At 37.2% G+C, this 21,613-nt stretch overlaps 1 protein-coding gene across 2 annotated transcripts in view; it reads right to left on the bottom strand.

Moving 5' to 3' along the window:
* Window positions 1-5,994: 5,994 nt before the first annotated feature.
* Window positions 5,995-21,613, bottom strand: part of LOC121330533 (zinc finger protein 660-like) — a 34,939-nt gene continuing 19,320 nt past the window's right edge. Inside the window, exons 2-3 of one of the 2 annotated variants that reach the window (XM_041277116.1) lie at window positions 12,620-12,710; window positions 5,995-7,586 (exon numbers count right to left, since the gene is read on the bottom strand). In XM_041277116.1, coding sequence (XP_041133050.1) covers window positions 6,328-7,566 — 1,239 coding nt within the window. In that variant the 5' untranslated portion in view covers window positions 7,567-7,586; window positions 12,620-12,710 and the 3' untranslated portion in view covers window positions 5,995-6,327. The remainder of the gene's footprint in view (window positions 7,587-12,619; window positions 12,711-21,613) is intronic. The other variant, XM_041277118.1, reaches the window with a different exon arrangement.

Here is a 21,613-nt window from a genome sequence, read left to right as displayed (position 1 = left end):
ACGTATCCTCCCGTCAGTCCAACCGGGCGACTGGTTCACATCGATCGACCTGCAGGACGCCTACTTCCATGTCCCGATCCATCCTGTGCACAGAAAATGAGCCTGGCATTATCCCATTATCCCACACAGACTCCTGTCCTGGACGCACAGAAACTTGCATTCCATCAGGACAGTTCACCTCCCCAGTATGGACAACAAGGAAGCAGACCTCCTGTCCAGAAGAGCTCCAGACAGCTCGGAGTGGAGGCTGAATCCTCAAGTGGTGAAACAGATTTGGGAGAGGTTTCAACCTGCACGACATTATGTCTGCCAGACAAGTAAGTTAGCTTCATGCGCTGTCCATTGATGACACATGTATGGCTTTCACTGGAAGTGGCTCGCATGTGACATTAAGAACAAATCCATCCTTTGCCAAAGGTGGTATCCTCATTCTATATTAACCAATCAGTGGTTTTTGAAACTTTCAGACCTCCCCCGCACGAGTCAGAGGAGGAACGTAGACAACCAGTTCGGGCTCTGCGCTGTTATTTGGATAGGATGGCATCCTGGAGACAGTCTAACCAGTTGTTTGTCTGCTGTGGGTCCCGCTGTAGAGGTCAGGCCCTATCGAAGCAACGTCTAGCGCACTGGGTGACAGATGCGATACGCTTGGAGTATGAACAGATGGACTCCCTTCTTAGATGAGTTATGCAATGCTGCTACATGGGCAGGTAGTCAGACATTTATGCGTTTTTACCGCCTTGATGTTACAAACTGAACGAGACCCTCTTTGGGCTCTAGAGTTTTGCAGGTGGCATGCCCTTAGGCGTCATGTGGGCTCTGTTGCTATCGCCGTGGGGCTGTACTATCGGTAATCTGAAGCCCCAACAGCTTTGGTACAGCTTTCCCATTTGGTAATGGTTGTCATTCACATTGCATAAGTTATGTTATATTTTTTTTATGCTATTTTTATAACTAGTTATTTACTTGTTTACACAGAGGTTTATTGCGTAGTTTATTTATTTCAGTTTTTCATGTTTATGTGTTTTGAACAAAATAAGGAAATAGTTTAACTTTCAATGTAAATACAGAGTTTCTGCTCTGAAAATGTTATGATGATGTTCATAAATAAAAAAAAAAATATTAAGCTGTATCCGATTGTTTGTTTTTCATTTTTATATCGAAGCTGTTTTAAAATGGAGCCTCACATTTTGCGGTGCGGTGGTTGTATGTAGTCTGGAATCTTGGCGGTTCTAGTGTTAAAGTGTAATATATTAAATACATTTATAAATGTATAAATAAAAGGTAACATTACAAAATTTGTTTTTATTGACACTAGGTAATTTAAGACAACTAACTAGCAATGAGTCAGTTGTCCTCTTAAATTGAATTCAATAAACTTTCTTTAACTCAATATATATCTTAGATTTACAGAGACACTACCACAACTTGTTATAGCTTCAGCCACATTTCCCACATGTTTTTGCAGGGAGGATTTTAACTGCCTCCCTGCCACCCATTATTCTACACATACACACACACTCATCTCCATGCTCACATACCAATATACCTATGTAACCTGCATATGAAGCGATTGTGCAATCCCTGTGCCTAAATACAAATATACATTTTAAATCGCCCATGCTATATAACGCTCACCCCATGGACCAATACATACATACCACATACAACATAAAACACAAAAGCTACGTACAGGGGCGGGGGGATCTCATCGCAGAATCATTTTATATTCTTCCCATTCACGGCAGTATGCTGTTTTCAACATACCCTGAATGCATGAAAAAGTCCTGTTTTGGGTGAGAATCCATTACAAACACTTCCCCTTGAGCTAGACTGACTGCGATGATGAAAGAGAATCCATTACAAACACTTCCCCTTAAGCTAGACTGGCTGCATGACTATCACTGCAATGATGAAAGACAGAATCCATTACAAACACTTCCCCTTGAGCTATACTGACTGCATGACTACATCACTGCAACGATAAAAGAGAGAATCCATTACAAACACTTCCCCTTGAGCTATACTGACTGGCATGTAACCATAGGGGTCACTCTTGATGTGTTAATTGTGTACCTATAACAACTGAAGAAACAGTACAAATACATAACAAAAAATATGATTTTACATTTTATTTTGTTAAATTTGGTATTACGGATGGGCATTTCTGTATAGTTTAATGATCGTATATACATCCTTTAATCAAACGATTAAACAATTCCACTATTATACTTTTCATCAATGTACCACTGGTGCTTACATAATAACAAAATTAAATTAATACATAAAAAAAGCAAGAACAACCACGGTACAGTTTGACATTGCTTTAATACGTAGCTCTTTTTATTAACACGAAGTAGAATACAAGTACAATATGTTTAGCCCAACTTCTGCATGTTTTCCAAAAAAACAATTAAAGGCAAAATAAAAACATAGATATTAGTGAATGAACAGTGGAGTGTATGTAATGGAACAAATTAAAACTACAATGTGTCTTTAGCAATAATTCCAGCCATTCACGGTTTGTTATTCGTATAGCAAGCTGTTCTGTGTACTTCTGCTGCTTGTTCCAGGCATACTCTCAGTCAACAGAGCCCAAGGCTTGCAGCTGGGCCTCTCTCTGCAGGTAAGTGGATTAACATTGCCCCCATGCGGATCACACAGCTTTAACATTGCCCCTATGCTGTTCACACAGCTCACGTCTTCTACTGCAAAGTGTGAACTGTTTTAGTGTCTACTGCAAAGCATGAATTGTTTCAGTGTCTACTTTGATAAAATATCCCGAAATAAAACATTATTATTATTTTTTTTTCCCCCCAAAGTCAGACTGGAATTTTTAAAAAGTTACATGGCTGTAATCTCGATCACCTTCCGTTTGGAATAGGTTTGCTTATTAATAATAACCACAGCGGTTTAAGTAATTTACCATGACTGCAGACAATACCGTATTGTATGAGCTCTTTTGGAAAAATACCTCTATTTTGTAGCCTCCTGTATTAATTAAATTGAATAATTAAATATAGTTTTATTTACGTGCAAAGATGCATTCCAACCACCTCTATTTCCCATAGCTACAGTATTGGTATCACCCTGCACTTTTAATAACGCTTATTTTTATATCGGTCAGGATCGTCAGTAACGTACAGCCATAGAAAGATATCATGATTTATTTAATATTTATCTATAGTAATACGTATTGTGCTGCAATGGCAGGCTTAGCGTTATTAATGGGTTCAGGTCATTTGCAATACAAGACAGATTATACAATTAACTATTTTCTGCTGTGAGTAATATTGTTTGATATTATTATTGTTCTTAAATGGGCCGCATGGTATTTTATGGTACTAATTATTATTACAATAATAAAGTCACTATTTTAATATATAAACCTTTTCTCCGTCTCACGAAATCAATCAAATGTTAATTAATTTAGCCTTAGTGTACACTGAAGTTACAAAAAAGCATGCACAAATCACGCCAAACCCACGATAACCTAGATGCCCTAACGGAGAGAGGAATTAAGAATTATATTTTCTTCTCACATCAGGGCTGGAGCAATCTTAGTAGATTAATTCTGTGCATATTGTACTTGTGGAGTTGTGGTTTTCATACTATTTCAAAGAAAGAAAATATTGAAGTTTCCCATGGTGCATTCTTATTGTTTAGACATTGCGTCTGCCGTTTGCCCCACCTCATCTTCCAGAATTTAGACTCACGATAGTTAGGTTTACCTAAATCATGATTTTGCGGAAATCGTGAAATTGAGGGGTCACCACGAAATTCACCTCTTTTAGGGGTCAATGCATACTGAACAAGTACAGGGAGGGAAAAAAAAGAAACCTTGTTTAAATGAACTACTGCACAATGCTAGCGATGCAAACTACATATCTTCCTTCTGTAGATAGCCCTTGTTTATGCCTTCGTCGTCCTGTGTGCATTGCACTTAAGCAAAAAACAAACAAAAACGTCTACAAATAACATTTACAAAAAAATTCTCCAAAGAGGTTAACGTTCTTGTTTACTATTCAAATGACAACAAAGTTTTAATCAGCCTATCAGTGCGTCTTTACTGCTTTTCTGTGACCTGTACTGTGCAGTAGGGTGTGGAAAAAGTTAGTGCTGCATTGTTTTGATTTAGGTTGCTAAAATCTAGTTTTCAGCATTGGAGGTAAAATAGTAGAAATGGACGACAAAGCAAAAAAAGCAAAGTGTATTTCGGTGATTGATTGTGTCAAGATATTTCCTAAAGAAACTGTACATGCAGATGGAGGTAATTGTTTTTGCATATCAATGTGTCTGGAGAAAATACAATCGAACGCTATTTAGCTTCAGAATCACACATTAAACAGAAGGCTACTACAGAACGTAAAATAAACAGCTTTCAGAAACCAAACTGGAAAGTGAGCCCAGACAAAAAGTATTCCTGTTGGCAAGTTAAATCAGTACTAAAACAATCTAGTACAACCACCTTGCTTCAACCTGCTTACTTTTTCGCAGTTGGAATTTTAGACCAAATAGCCACGTTTTTTTTGTTTTGATTCAGTACTAATAAAATAAATTATTGGATGGGACAAATAACATGACAATGAACGTGCTGCATACATTGCCTTTATTAAAGTATGCCAGATGCCTTTGAGTAAACAAGTTTTGGGGCTGTTTCTAATCGATTTCCACACTATTTAAACAGGTCCGTGAGATCCTAATTTTATTCCACAACCTACCCGTAAAAAATATGTACATTTACCACGATTTAAGTATATCCCTAATGATATACTTATACGGAATATATAGAAAAACCTTTAAAAGTACATCAGTCTTGCTATGTGTTTTACATTTTATTTTAAATCTGTTACGTTCCCCCAAAGAAATTAATTTCATACTTGTAGTGATTTAAATCAAGATGTCAAAATATTCCCAATTTTTGGTTCTCTATATCTATTCTCATAAGCATTCAATGTAGCTTGTTATTCTTGCTAACCCTCTGCCTACTTTGTCTGATTAGTAGTCCAAGCCTGGAATCGCCATTTTTTGAGGTTGGTTTGCCTTTGTTCAGTGTGCATCTGTTCCAGTGTAGCTGTTACTGTGAGAGATCAACCACCAGACTAAGTGTCTCTCCCTGATTAGCACTCTGAGCGAGGGATCATCATTCTGTTCAGTGTGCAGGTGTTACTGTGAGATCAACCACCAGACTAGGTGTCTCTCTCCATTCTGTTCAGTATGTGTCTGTTCCAGGGAAGGTGTTACTGTCAGATTATTAATTAAGTGACAGAGCCTGTCGATGAGGGCTCTACGATGTGGTAGATGACCGCGACTGGAGTTATGCGTCTCGAGCCGTAGACAAGGGCGCTAACGAAAGTCAAGGTCATCTACCACACGATAGAGCTCTCATCATTATTTCTTTCTTTTTTTTTTTTTTTTTTTAAAAACAAAAAAAAATCTTTAAAACCTAGATTTACCTTGAACATCTGATATTTCACCAGGTAACATTCCGCCGAGGAAAATAGTCCCTAACATAATCAGAATAGAAAAAACGACACACGTAGAGAAAACATTATTATTATTGCCAACATATTTATTTATTGTGGTCTTACTCTTTCTTATTATAATTTATCTGGACATGTACAATTGTTGAATAGTCCATGTAGTATTGAGTTGGATTCAGAACTTGTTGGAGGCGGGGTTTAATTCAAGCAGACAGGGAGTGGATTGGCTGGTGTGGAAAGAACTAAAACAGGGTTAGCAGCTTGACTGGCTGGTTTTGAGGAAGAGTTTTGTTTGGTCCAGCCGATGACAGAATTGTCTTCCCTGTTCATTTGCTGTCCAGTAGCTGCAAATTAAGCCTTCATTATGATGTCTTGTCACAGACATAATTTCACTTGTCTCTAGCCCAGCATCAGAAAGTATGTTTAAGTAGCTTTTTATGTTAGCAGATTAGTTGTAGATTAGAATGTTAAGGGAAAAAGCCGGTATGTACTTGCAGATTGATTTCAAATTGAATTCACAGTTAAGCACTTCAACGTTCCAGCGGGCATCTATGCAAAATAGAAGCCCGCTAGATCTGGAAGCTGATATATAATCTACAGTGCCCATCCCAATTAGGTATTAATGCTGTTATTTTAAAGGCAGAGCTGAGTGTCTACCTATTGTGTTAACAGTTTCCAGATAACCATTACAAAGACACATAAAACAGCATATTTGACTGCAGAATACATTCTAAATTCACTTAATGAGTACTGTAAAAAGTACCTGTAGGTCATAATCTTTAAGAAAGTGTATTGCATTGACAGTTTGTAAAACATATGTGTTATCTGCATGGGACCTACATTTTTAAAAGTTGCATTTATGAGTTTTTATCATATGAGTTTGAGTAATGCATTGCCCACATTCAGGACAGTGATACACTTTTTCTCTTGTGTGAATTTGCTGGTGTTTTTTAACAGATGCTAATTGCCTGAATGTTTTCCCACATTCATTACAGCAATATGGTTTATCTCCTGTGTGAATTCTCTGGTGTGTTTTTAGGTTTCCTAATTCAACAAAACTCTTCCCACATTCATTACAATGATATGGTCTTTCTCCTGAGTGAATTCGCTTGTGTTTCTTAAGGGTTCCTAATTCAGTGAAACTCTTCCCACATTCAATGCACTTATATGGTTTCTCTCCTGTGTGAATTCCTTGGTGTTTTTTAAGTATTCCTAAAGAAATGAAACTCCTCCCACATTCACTACACTGATGTGGTTTCACTCCAGTGTGAGTGGTCTGGTGTGTTTTAAGTTGTCCTAATGTAATGAAACTTTTTCCACATTCAAAACAGTGATATGGTTTCAACCCTGTGTGAATGCGCTGGTGTGTTTTAAGGGTTGCCAGTTCACCGAAATTCTTCCCACATTCGTTACAGTGATGTGGTTTATCTCCTGTGTGAATACGTTGATGTTTTTTAAGGGACCCTAACTGATTAAAACATTTTTTACATTGTGTACAGTGATGTGGTTTCACTCCAGTGTGAATCCGCTGATGTATTTTCAGGTGATCAACCCGACTGAAACACTTCCCACATTCGACACAGTGATGTGGTTTCTGCACTGTGTGAATTAGTCTGTGTTTTTTTAGGGATCTTAACTGATTAAAACTCTTCTCGCAGTCAGTGCAGTCATATGAGCCATTCAAGGTGTTTACTTGATGGTTTCCAGACGTAGATCCTGAATGAACTGCTGTTACAGAGGGTAAAGGAAACCTTAGTTTATATGTTGAAGAGGTATGCATTTGGATATCCTCAAGATGAGAAATGTGAAGTGTCTGCTGCAAGGAATCCAGTTCTGTCCTCTCTTCATTAATTGTTATGTCTTCAGCTAGCTCTCCTTTATTTAATACATTTTCATGTTTGGATACATGTGATTCACTGTGAAAAGGTTCCAGTTCAATGTCCTCATCTTTAATGTAGACAGTAACTATTTCAGGGTCCTCCTCTTTAATATTGAGACTTCCCTGCTCAGAAGCTTCAGGTCGCCGCTCTTTAATGTATACACATTCCATCTTGGATTCTTGACTTTCATTGAGAGTGGCCATTTGCTCTTTAGTATTATTCCCTAAAAACAGAACACAATTTGTTACCATTGCTTCAATCTACAGTGATGCATTGCATGATGTGATCCTCTAGATCTACATATGGTGTGTGAGAATACAACTATTCAGCAATACAAGGTTAGTCCCCATAATTGTGACTGCTAAGACAGGTATACCATTAGGGCAGTCACCATTTTGTGCAAATTCAGAACAAATATCTCACCCAGTTTCCCTGCTACACTGTTTCAAAAGGTCAAAATTGTACTCAAAAACTATTTGTGTGGCATTAGAAAACAAACAAGTTAACCATTGTTTTTGAACTCTGACCTTGGTGTAAAAATAGAAATCTGAAAACATTCATGGAAAGGTCAATGTGTGTGCTTCTATATACAAATTTACAGGTAGGTAATATTTGTTGTTCACTGTTGTTGGAAAACATGGATTGAGAATTGATTAGCAGTTTGCTACGCATGTGGACTGGCAGAGCTATACTGGTGTTCTTTTCTGAAAAGAGACTAATATTGCAGATAGCAGACTGTTTGGTTCAAATTGCATGTACTGCTTACAATTGATAGAGACATTGCGTCTACAAGTTTCTTGCCCAGCATTGACTGCAAGCTAAAAAGATAACAATGCTGTGGACCAGAAGGGGCCAGGCTGTAAGACTTGGAATGCAAAGCATAAAGGGGCTAAAAGGCTCCCAGGGACTGGCATTGGACCCAGAGGTTCTCAGAGAGATCGAAAGAGATAATGCCACTGGGATCAAAGGGGCAGATTTATGGACCTTTTTTCTCCAGGAGTGTGAAGAATGCACTGAGTTCAGAGGTTGTCACACAAGACTACACACACACACACACACACACATACTAAATTAACAGAATAATGTGTTGTACCTTTGCAATTGGTTAAGTGTCAGAGAAAGGGGAGGTGGACCATCTATACAGAAGGGTATTTAATGTCACGCAAACATTGTAATGTTGAGTGTTGTTTGTCCTGTACCTGGGACCAGACTCCCTGCATATTTCAATAAACCTGGCAACTGATTGAAGACAAGGACTCTGTGCATTTTCTTGAATCTACTTACTCACCATCTATTTTTTGTAAGTTACTTCAACTGTTAAAAAGTAATCATATTTTAAGCTGAAAATACATGTTCCTTTCTAAACTTCACAGTTGAGGTAGGGCTGCCACACTGGACAGGGACAAATGGTCAGGTCTCCCATCTCCCGTGCCATCGTCAGCAAACCAGCCCACACCTGATATGAAGAGATAGTTGCAAAGTGCACTCTTTGGGTTGTCGACAATAGGCCAAACTGGGAGTGACCAGAGGGAATTATGGATTCCCTGCAACTGAGCAGGATTAGGACACGAGCTCTCTGCCCCAACACCAAATGTAAAGGTAAAGGCACACAACCAGTATTTAGGAAAAAGAGATGGCATAACCAAGTATACAGTAACACAATATGCTAATGAGTGGTATAGATGTGTGCTGACTTCTGGGTAGGAATGTCCCTGGATGTAGTCACCGAGGTATCAGAGAAAGGAATTAAAAATAAATCTTAAAAAAAGAGGACACACAGAACAGATTATTGAGAAAAGCTGACAAACTCAATAGGAATGAATTACTTGATTATGAGAAAAGGGAAGAGAGGGGAAGAGAGTACCATTAATAATTTAAATCCAAATTTAGCTGACATTTTAGTCCACAGTAAACAAAGGGGTCATACATACACGAAGGGACACTGAAACCTGTAAAAGCACATGTAAAGTGTGCAGATAAATCGCAAATAAAGAAAATAAATATTCAGTCTTAAATCCATCATATAAAGATAGCAACCTTGTATATGGTCTATTTTGCATAAAACACGTAGGAGAGAGAGGTACATCATTATAGAAAAGAATACAGAACCACTTATCAAATATAAGAAATTTAAAATAAAATGAACCAAGAGTTCAGCACTTTACAAGGAACAGACACACCATTGGTGACCTAAAGTTTGTAGTTTTAGAAAAAAATTTAATTAGATAATGTACAGTAGGGGTTAGACGACTCATCGTGTATCGCGACACTTTACAACATGACACTACACACCTTTGTGTACCGCGATGCAAGCTTGAAATGAGTAGCTAATATGTCGCATTTATTAAACTGTAAATCATTAAAGAAAAGGTATTGGTTGTTTGAACGTAAACTCTACTTGATCCTAGACATATCCCATTGTGCAATGAGCTGGCCAGACGCTCCCAGAATTTAAGCGGGAGTAGAGGAAACAATGTTTTTTTCTGTATTCCATTGCTGGCAATACTGACACTGTACTAAAGGCTTCAGAACAGGCTGCTGAAACGCTGCCTGGCCAATGGGAGTTGAGACAGCTGTGATTCAATGGGAGTGTAGAAGAGGTGGAGACAGCCTGCCTTTTTTGTTGTGGACAGAGGAATCAGGAAGCATGCAGTGTCTGTAGAAACTCGCTGCTATGACTGTAATTTTACTAAAGTTGCTAGTTTTTATACTCAAATACTATATATTTCTTAGTCTCCTTTTGTGAGAGCATTTTATTTCATATAAATAGATAGCCGTTTTTTCTTTTTCGTTTTACCAGTTTTAATGTATTGCTCTCCTTTTAATGTTTCTTTATAATCTGATGTACATGATTTTTATATATATATATATATATATATATATATATATATATATATATATATATATATATATATATATATATATATATATATATATATATATATATATATATATATATATATATATATATAAAGCCAACTTCCCAACATTTCGGTATGTTTAACATACCTTTATCAAGGGAAAGTGTGTTTGTAAACAAACATTGGAGGCATTTATAGGCTTTCTGATTGCCATGTCTATTAACAATAGATAAACAATTAGACAAATAAACGTCAACTCCTTAGAACCCTTTGCCGATTGTGTGTGTGTGTGTGTGTGTGTGTGTGTGTGTGGGGGGGGGGGGGGGGTTTGGGAGACTATTTAAACCAGAAGACAATCAAAACAATTAAATGTATAATACATGAGCCATGATTTTGTTTGTCTTAAAATAACATTGTGGAAATGCTGGCATACAGAACTGTACACACACACACACTGTAAGCATTAGAAAAACTTACTATGATCTCGGGCTGTACAGAAATGTTCTTTAAACTGAGTTTTGTTTTTTTTTGTTTTGTTTTTATTAAAACGCTGTTGCAGTTGAACAGAAGCCACTCAAAAAAAAAGTGCGCCATGAAACAATAAAATGTATAATACATGCGCTTTACAGGTCACATGAATACAGTTTGTTTAAATAATTAATTTAATAAATAATTTTTATGACAGAACTGTGGTAAAACAATAATCACAAATCCTGAATCTTTGGGAGCCTATCTTTCATTGAACTAATTATTTTACGTAACAAAAAGTATAGACAGAACTCTCCAGAATTGCTTGGGCTATGAAATACAATTGTACCAATGAAGATCGCTCAGTAATACATAGAGAATCCCCCCAAAAAAGTGTACATTTTTAGTATCATTAGAGCTGAGCAGCTATTCTGCCGTAATCCTTGTTTACTTAAAATAACCTTGTGGACATGATGGCATAGACAGAAATGTACATATACATATACTGACACACACACAAGCAGGGTTGCCACCTTTTCCACAGACCAAACCCAGACATATTTCTCAGTCAGCCTAGCTCTATCAAAACAGCAGCTGTAATACAGTTTAACACAATACCACTAGATCTCGGTACAAATCAATAATCATGCAGCACGTAGTATTGTGCTCTTGATATTTCTAGCAATTTAACTTGCAAGCCAGAAAAATAGTAGCTATATCACGGTAGGTTACAGGCTAACCTTACCTGAGACAAGTAGCTGTGGTGATGAGTAATACTGTAGTAAATCAATGCAATTTCTGATGCAACGACCTTGTCTATTTATTTATTTATCTATAACAAATAATTTGAGCCTGAAAATTAAATATTAAAGAACATTAGGTTAGTACCATAACCCTGGCTCCCTGAAAAGAATGACAACCATTACCGAATGGGAAGAGCCTCTCTGACCGTCAATCACTGAAGCATATATATATATATATATATATATATATATATATATATATATATATATATATATATATATATATATATATATATATACACCCACAGTACCAGTTCCAGATCCCACTTAGGGACCATGCTTTTCATGAGAGGACGAACCCTCCGAGCCCCTTTAAGAAATTGCACTGCCAGGAAGTGTGCCCCAGGGGACACATAGAGTCAATTTTATCGTGGCACACTGATATTGCTGCCAGGTATACCTTCAGAGTGGACGCAGATTTTCCCGCATCAAACAGGCGTTGTAAGAAGGTTAGGATTGTTTCAATAGGGCAGGTCACCGGATCGTGACCTTCAGCAATGCACCAGTCTTGCAAAACATTTATATGAATACTGGGCTCTTGTGCTCGGTGCCCTAGCAGACTGTAGTGTCTCTACCAGTGGGCTGGCAATCGGTGCCGAGTGTATCGGCTTCAGCGCCAAGAAAGAGCGGTCGGTGCCGAGTCTATCTCCGCCGAGTCTGTCGCTCAACCAATGGTAATTCGCAACTACACGAGGTAGTAAAGAGAGTAATGGCCACTTGCCAATCTCAAAAGAGGGGTCGAAACCAACTCTAATCAGTAAAACTGACGCAAGACTTTGGCAAAGGCAATCTCAAAACACACTCAGATGTAGCTTACCATATGAAAAATAATTTGTAGGCTCAATAAACCAACAAATCAGCCAATTTCCAGAGCAAAGACGAACAAGGCAATCTGTGACCTGACTCAGTGGACTGAGACAGAAAACGGCAATATGCTGCTGCGAGGACGACCCTCTTCAACAGGAGGTGGGAGGGACTTCCTCCTTACAGCAGGGCCCTGACAGGGCAGCTTTTTTATATCTGCTTAGTGAGTGAAGGTCAGAGAGGGCTCTTCCCATTTGGTAATGGTTGTCATTCCACTGGAGAGGGAACAATTTTTTTTTTTTTTCCCCAAAAACGTTTACCTCAATATTCCATGTGGGTTTCTCTGAAGTCCATGCATAGTTAGACCCTGTCCTTGCTTCGGTTCAGTATTCATTCCAGTGGCACAGTAAACTGCAAATAAGAAAAATTCTTAATTTACCGCAGTGTATGTATCTTAAAAATTGGTAGAGGTGCTAACCTGAACCCTAAATGGATTATCTTCCGTTCTGGTTCGAAGAAAGTGAAATACTGGTTCAATTTTTTTTAGTTAAGTAGGCTATTGTATTGGTGTTCATAGGTCTTTATTTTCTTGAATTAAACAAAAGCATTTAATACAGAAAACTCAAAAAGAAAACGGCCTGACAAGTTATACTTCTGTATCAATAAATGCACCAACTTCCTTTCTATAGAAACAACAATGCCTTTGTCGCAGTCCTTAAAAGAAAATGACAGCATTCCATTGATTTTTTTTCTTTTCTCTGTTGCAACTTTCTTTTGCCCGAGTTTGAGTTTACAACTTTTTTTTATTTTTTAAAACAATTAAAAACAGCAACACTTCCCAACAATCTCGATGGGTGAGCAGACTTACATTCAGTATAATAACTTAATGTGATGTTTATTTGAAATAAACTGCAGCGAATCGAGATCATGGCTTAATCAAATATGCCACTTGATTTTTTCTCCGTTCTGTTCCACCTTTCAACTTTGTGGTGTTTTTAACTGAATAAAAAAATTCCCAGGGCTCTACACATCTGCCGTATACAGTACACCCTCGCTACAACACCCTTCATTATAATGTAACCAGCCCTTGAACCCCAAATAAAAAAACATTAAAAAAAACAATATAAAACATACACTGTCAACATCCCGGTTGTACAAATGGGATGCCACCTCCGCAGTGAAGTCAACTCTTTTGTTTAATAAAAAGCGCACACTGTGTAACTATGCATCCAAAACAAAAATAATTTTACGTTGCAACAAAGCTGGAAACTATATTGATCATCTGAAAAAAGGAGTAACACGGGCATATTTCTGAATACAGGTTGTCAAAATGCACTCTGTTTTTGGGCTTGTTGAGCAACCATGTGGCAAAGCAAATGAAAATTAAAGGAAAAAAAAACTCGAGGAGCTGATTAACTTTTCATGTCGGCTTGATTTGGAATAAAATATCAGGTTGGTATTCCGGCATGTTGGATTAAGATTTGGTGCACTTTGAAACAATTCGTGTCAGATTGATTTTGAATAAAAGCTTAAAATTCGGGATATTTGCTTTATCCTATTCTAAATGAATAGGATAAAGCAAAGGCAGAATACTGCATACATGAGACAAACAGGTACATGTAATTCTACTTGTATTCACAAGCTCATCTCATTAACTTACAGTCTGTCATTCATTTTGATTGTCCTTTCGCTATAACAAACCCCTCCATATAACCAAATAAAGGCTTGGGCCCAGACAGGTTTGTTATAGCGAGGGTGTACTGTTTTTGAAAGGCAATACCAAAAAAACATTTTTGTGACAAACACCTCTTCAAAGCACTTACCATAACCTACATGTTTCTTATTGCATCACTACTCTGTTTTAAAACAGAAGATTTGCAGAAAAAAATCCTCTCCTAGTGATCAATTACTATGACTAAAGGCTGGTTTATACTTCTCGCGCAGACAAAAGCCGTACGTGAGCTGCAGACATGGATACACCACAAGGATTGAAGCATCCCCGAGTTCGCAGACTTTTTGAAGCAGCAAAGTTATCGTAGCTGTTGGTCATACTTTCATGAAGTGAGTGTGTAAATTGGCTCCTACATATTTGCTAAAATGAATACTCTTACTGAATTACTATGAGCAGCAAACAAGTAAAACTGTTCTCCAAACTGTCTCCGATACTCGTAGAATTCTATTTGCAGTGCATGATAATGCATGTTTTAAAGCAAATAAAGGAACCGCCTATTCCAAACTGGTTTCATATCCATTTTCAAGATTTTACAGACTTGTTTTCAATTCACGACCTGTGACCTCTGCCAAAATCGTAGCCTTACGTATGAACACTATCATTAAGCAGTGGAACACTGTTGTCATAGGGATGCACATTTCACAGTAATACAACAAATTAAACACGTGCAACTTCTACATGCTTCTTTTGGATATAACAAAGAAAATAAAACCCTGAACAATTAAATCATGAATCGTTACATGATTGAGAATATAATGAAAGAAATGTGTTACACAATAAACATTGCTGTTTTCTCAAGTCGACTGTAAAATGTCTTAACTCTTAATATCCAGGAATATAACCAGCAAACAACTGTTTATTAACAAAGTACTTCACTTGCCCACATTTTTTTACAGCTTGTTTTCTGTTTACATAACTTAAGTTAATAACCTGTTTATTTTGAACGAACACAAGACTGATCACATAACGCAGATCCAGAAGATCAAAGCCTGAACTGAAGGCAAATTAAATACAGAGATATTTGATTCGCTGCTGGCTGGTCCAAAAATAAGCAAGCGAAATGTAATGTTGAATTTCATTAGCTGGCTGCAGGGCTCGCAAAATCGCTAGCTCGATGTTCCGGGACAACCAAAAAAATCTGTCGGACAACGTGTTTTTTTTTGGCTGCTTGCCCAACGGGCAATCTGATTTTTTACTCTAAGACAACGTTCTGTGCTTTAATCAAACAGCGTTTCTGAAATCGAGACTCCGCTCACAGGTAAAAGACGTTTAAAGGGGTCAATGTTTTTCATTGGTAACGCTTGAGTGATTTCCGGGGTGACGTGGTGTACACATTACTTGTGACCAAATCCCGCGAGAATTCCCCCGTGTAACACCCCTGACAACTCAAGCAATCCTATCTAGTCAGCGCACTGGTGTCACATGACACCAGTTAATTGTCTGCAGCAATTCTTCCAGTTAGGCCAGCTTCACACAATCTCCTCTGAACAGTTGATGTTGAAATATCTGTACTTCTAGTAGCATTTAGCTGAGCTTGTATTTCAGGGGCAGTTAATCACCGGTTTCGCAGACTTGTGACTCGAATGAACTTCTCTGATTCTGAGGTCACCCTTGGCCTGCCTGACCTTGTTCGGTCCTCACAAGTGCCAGTTTCTTCAAAACATTTGATGGTCTTGGCCACAGCACTTGCAGATACTTGCAAAGTTCTTGCGATTTGTCTTAAAGATTGACCTTCATTTCTTAAAGTAATTACAGACTGTCTTTTTTCTTTGCTTAACTGAGAGTATTTTGCCATTTTCTGCTCCCTTACATTCAAGAATGACAAACTTGTGCCTATGCTACCTATATTTATAGTAATTATGGACCCTCGCCTGTTAACAATAACTGGTGACAAAAGGTTAATTAGGTAACATGCTAGTTAACTCAGAGAACATCTAACAAAGACACTTTTATACTTAGGCAGGTGTTCAAACACCGTGTTATACACATTTCAGACTTTTAACTGACTTGGGCTTCAGACTGAAATCCCCTTGCTTTGGGTGACCACTTCATTGAAATTGACAAGATTTACATTTTCATTTAAAAATGTAATTTTTGAATGCAATTCACTTATGATTATCAGCTTATATAAGTACACGTATTATATAATAAATATTAAGTGTTTATAGACAAGTTTATACAGTTAAAAGCATAGATAATCATGAAAAACCTGGTTTCAAGCAGGTGTACTCAAACATTTGACTGGTACTGTATATATAAAATAATAACTATTAAAATGAATAAACTTTAGCAGCCTACCCGCTGCAGTGCACACAAACTGTGTAAAACTGTGTTTGCCTATAAAATAATATAACCATGGAAGTGGACAGGAGAGACGTAGAAATATCGAAACCGCTAAAAAGCAGGAAAAGTAAACAACTAGAGAGGCCACTGGGTAAATGGGCTAAATACAGAAAAAAATACTGCAAAGACTGGAAGAAAGAAAAAGGGTTAAAAGAGTGGATTAGCAGTGTGCCTGGTGATTACCAGTGTACTGTAAATGTGAAGTCCGAGCACATCACAGCGATCTGTTAGTTCACTGTAAGACAGAGAAACACACTAGAAATGCAGCTCCATTTTCAAATGCAAGAAGCTTATATAACACAGGATTTAAGAAACAAGTTGACAATTCTGTTAAAATATGTGAGTTGAAGCTGGCAGCCCACATTGCCATTCCAGCATCCTCACAGTAGATCATTTGGGATGCAGAGTCAGGGAAGTTGCACAGAAGGATAGTAGTCTTCACAGAACAAAATGCTCAGAATGTATAAAGTCTGTCATCGGGCCCGTCGTTCATCAGGAGATGCTTGAAGACATCGGCAAAGAGCCATACTCTCTAATTGTAGACGAAAGTACAGACATCAGTGCAAACAAGCAACTCTGTGTGGTGTTAAGGTACTTCAGCAGAAAACTTGAACGTATCGTGACATCGTTTACCAGGATTGTTATCTTGCCTGCCGGTGATTCTCAAAGCATTGCAGCAGCCTTATTCAAATTCTTAAAGGAAAACCAATTGGAAGTGAAAGGATGCATTGGTCTGGCAACAGTACAGCAACAGTTGCAGTACAATGTGTGGGAAAAATAATTCGGTACTAACAAAGTTAAGGGAGGTGAATCCAAAAATTGTGTACATTAAGTGTGTTTGCCATTCACTGCAGCTCTGTGCATCTAAAGCAATGGACGTACTTCCTCGAAACATTGCGTACATGGTATCACAGACGTACTTGTGGTTTTACCACAGCACTCAGCGTCAAAATAAATACCGCAATCTCTATGCCACCAGTAATGTTAGAGAAGCCCCGCTGAAGATTTTGCAGCTTTCTGATACAAGATGGCTCGCAATTAGCCAGTGTGTTGATAGAGTGCTTTCTCAATACAAAGAGCTGAAGTTGCACTTTCAGCTTACAAAGGACACTGAGAGGAACTATAATGCTGAACTACTGTGCCAGATGTATTCAGACCACACAAACATAATTTTGACAGAAACAGCTTGCCACTTTCAGCAGTGGACTTCGGGATCAAGTTCCAGTTAGAACTGTCAGAATCAAAAATCGAACCTCAGAAAGCAGAGGACGTCAAACGCAGATGCAGAGATTAAATGTTTGAGTTTCTGAAAGAGATAAAACAAAGATTGCTTCCCAATATCCAGCAACTTGAGTCACTTACCGTTCTGTGCACACTGAAGAAGAATTTGGGGTTGAAGTGGCGAAACACACCGATGTAGCTGGTGATAAAGATTTCAATGAACTTGATCATTTTGCCGTATCTCTTTTAGCCCTACCATTTAGCAATGCATCAGCGGAACAAGCTTTATCACAAATGGCCCCAATCAAAACCAAGCTAAGGAACCGAATGCAAGAGAAATTGTTGGAAAACATTCTTAGGGTCAGAGCATATATATGCAGCATAATAAAATGTGCTGCAACCAATTGCAGCCATCCAGAGCAATGCTGTCACTGTTTACAGACGACATCTATGAATCAAATAATGCAGAAGATGGTGACTCAGAGGAGCTTTTTTGAAAATCAAACAAATATAAGAAAAAAAAACCCAACAAAGTAAAAATGTTTTATTTTGTAAATACTTTTTTCTTTTGGACTTTTTTCTTTGTACATATTTTAAATGGACTTGAGATACACCTGTATGATGATAACAGCTGGCCCTTGCACAAGGAGATTGAAGGTAAGAAGTTAAAAATGTTTTTATGTGTTATATTTCAATGTATGGGGCATACTTTCAATTAACTGTTAACTTTTTTGTGTTTATTTTTTAAAAAAGGCAAGCTGTTGGCTCTTTTTTGCAATTTGTTAAGGTGCATTTAATTGACGTGGATGTTTAATTGATTTAATTGATGTGATCATCTAATTAGATTGGCGGTATAACTTTAAAAGATTGAACTGTTTTCTTCTTTGGGAAACAGTAACAGCATTAAAGGAATCACACTGTAATCCGGTTGCTGGTATGAATGTTGATTGTGCCTTCAGTGTTTCGTATGATTTTTTTTTTTTTTTTTTTGTTTTCATTTTTATCACATCTATACTAGATATCTTTTCTTACAAAAACTTTAGATTTTTTTATGCATAGGGCTACATGTTAATAGCAATAAGCTTGGTTTCAGTAAAAAAAAATAAAAAAATTTAAAAAAATAAAAAAAGGGCTAGTTTTGAAGTGACTTTGGACTGTAAACACTGTAGAAATCTGGCAACCCTGTTGTACTGTGTTCTTCAGTGAATAGGATATAGCCAGAGTACTGGATGCAGCATGCCACAAATAGGTACTGTACTTGTAATTCTACTTTCATTCACAATCTTGTTGCTATTATTATTATTATTATTAGTGCTATTAGTGACAAATACTGTAATAATAAAGACAATCAAAGAATAAAACTAATATTATTAATAATTTAGCTAGTGCCTTTATCCAAGGTGACTTCCTTAAGTTACTCAAGCAGCTTATATTATTCGTTTTGGATTGTCTTTTTACAATAGCGAACAAAAGGTTTTGGACCCAAACAGGGTTGTTATAGGGAGGGTGTAGTGTATTAAGTATTTGACTTATATGCTTAATATACAACACTTGCACGTTTTAATTTATAATGCGTGCACATTTCTTATTTCATTTTTGTTATCTTTCACCTCCCATAGTGTTCAACATTTAACAGGGGGTATAAAGAAGTTTGGATCAAGAATCCAATATAATCCCTTACAAAAAAGTAACATACTGCAAGTATACTTGTGCCAAAATTGTCTGGTTTTAGTATACTATCGGTAGCATTATACTATCCTATTTTGACACAAGTATACTTGCAGTATACAACTTTGTATATTATTTTTGTAAATAATGCAACATAGTTCTCAAATATTGGACATCTTACTTCTATTTTGCATACCTGCATTGTCTCTTGCTAGATATGCACCTCCAGATTCTGACAAATACTTTTAGAAAACCAGCTCAAAAAGCTATAATGTTCTGCGTCTGCCCGCCTATGTGGATAACTATCAAAAAACTAGTAGAAACTAACTAAAACACAAGTCTGGGAAAAATAAATGGAAGTCTGGAAAAAGTCTGTAATTTTGATGTTGAAAAAGTGTATGAAGCCTGAGATACTGTACCTATATTGCAGTACAGTCTACTGTTAGTTTAGGAAAGAAAAAAAGTGTTTCTGGGTTCATATACACAGAGATTGTTTAAACTACTATATGGAATAGAGTTTAAACGTTCATAAAAAAAATGTACCAAAATGCACATCCCTGGGGTTTATTAGCCTTTGTGTTAACAATAATTTAGTATTTTATGGATGTGACAACATTTTGAGCATGTACGTTTCAGGAACATAAGAACATAAGAAAGTTTACAAACGAGAGGAAGCCATTCGGCCCATCTTGCTCGTTTGGTTGTTAGTAGCTTATTGATCCCAGAATCTCATCAAGCAGCTTCTTGAAGGATCCCAGGGTGTCAGCTTCAACAACATTACTGGGGAGTTGATTCCAGACCCTCCCAATTCTCTGTGTAAAAAAGTGCCTCCTATTTTCTGTTCTGAATGCCCCTTTGTCTAATATCCATTTGTGACCCCTGGTCCTTGTTTCTTTTTTCAGGTCAAAAAAGTCCCTTGGGTCGACATTGTCAATACCTTTTAGAATTTTGAATGCTTGAATTAGGTTGCTGCGTAGTCTTCTTTGTTCAAGACTGAACAGATTAAATTCTCTTAGCCTGTCTGCATATGACATGCCTTTTAAGCCTGGAATAATTCTGGTCGCTCTTCTTTGCACCCTTTCTAGAGCAGCAATATCTTTTTTATAGCGAGGTGACCAGAACTGCACACAATATTCAAGATGAGGTCTTACTAGTGCATTGTACAGTTTTAACATTACTTCCCTTGATTTAAATTCAACACTTTTCATAATGTATCCGAGCATCAAGTTAGCCTTTTTTATAGCTTCCCCACATTGTCTAGATGAAGACATTTCTGAGTCAACAAAAACTCCTAGGTCTTTTTCATAGATTCCTTCTCCAATTTCAGTATCTCCCATATGATATTTATAAGGTACATTTTTATTTCCTGCGTGCAGTACCTTACACTTTTCTCTATTAAAAGTCATTTGCCATGTGTCTGCCCAGTTCTGAATCTTGTCTAGATCATTTTGAATGACCTTTGCTGCTACAACAGTGTTTGCCACTCCTCCTACTTTTGTGTCGTCTGCAAATTTAACAAGTTTGCTTACTATACCAGAATCTAAATCATTAATGTAGATTAGGAATAGCAGAGGACCTAATACTGATCCCTGTGGTACACCACTGGTTACCACACTCCATTCTGAACAGAAAAGCTAGCACGACCTATGTATGTATGCAATATATAAGAGACACCACGCAGTACCCCTGGGTAGTGGGTATCATTGTACCCTGGTCTCTCGTTCATATTATGTCACAAGAATATTCCTGGTTCCAGCTAAACAAAAATGGCTATGTGTGCAAACTAGAAAAAGCACTACAGAGACTCAGCACCTTTCTAGGACATTTCTAGGAGCCACACTGTATGAATTGCACAGGGGATACCAAATAATACAGCTATAACTAAGATATTATCAGCTGTCTATTTTGCTAGGTACTGTATATAAAATAAATATATAAACAAATACATGTAAACAATAATGACATGTAATACATTATGCATTTTTTATATCATTTACACGACTCGTGCTTATTCCAGACATGTAAGTCTGTGTAAAAGGGACATGTGTGTACTAATTTTGTACTTACACCACACAACATTGCATGAAATTGACAATCAAAATATACATCTTAAGTGTTAACACATTTTTTTTTTTTTGGTTTTGCTTTATGTATTTGGGCCAATGTCAAAAATGGCGAACTTGCATGGGGTACCGCGTTCACAGACATACGTATTGACAGCCTGTATATGAAACAAGGTTATTCACTAATTTATTAAGTGTAATAAATATTGTTTGCTAAACCATGCATATTAGTCAATGAAATATCTCAGTGGTGGTCAAAATATTCCTCCCTTTAAACACATTTTAGA

Source organism: Polyodon spathula, chromosome 18 (genome assembly GCF_017654505.1).
Source record: "Polyodon spathula isolate WHYD16114869_AA chromosome 18, ASM1765450v1, whole genome shotgun sequence".
Taxonomy (NCBI): domain Eukaryota; kingdom Metazoa; phylum Chordata; class Actinopteri; order Acipenseriformes; family Polyodontidae; genus Polyodon; species Polyodon spathula.
The sequence above is the reverse complement of the archived record's forward strand: the minus strand, read 5'-3'. Positions and strand labels throughout refer to the sequence as shown.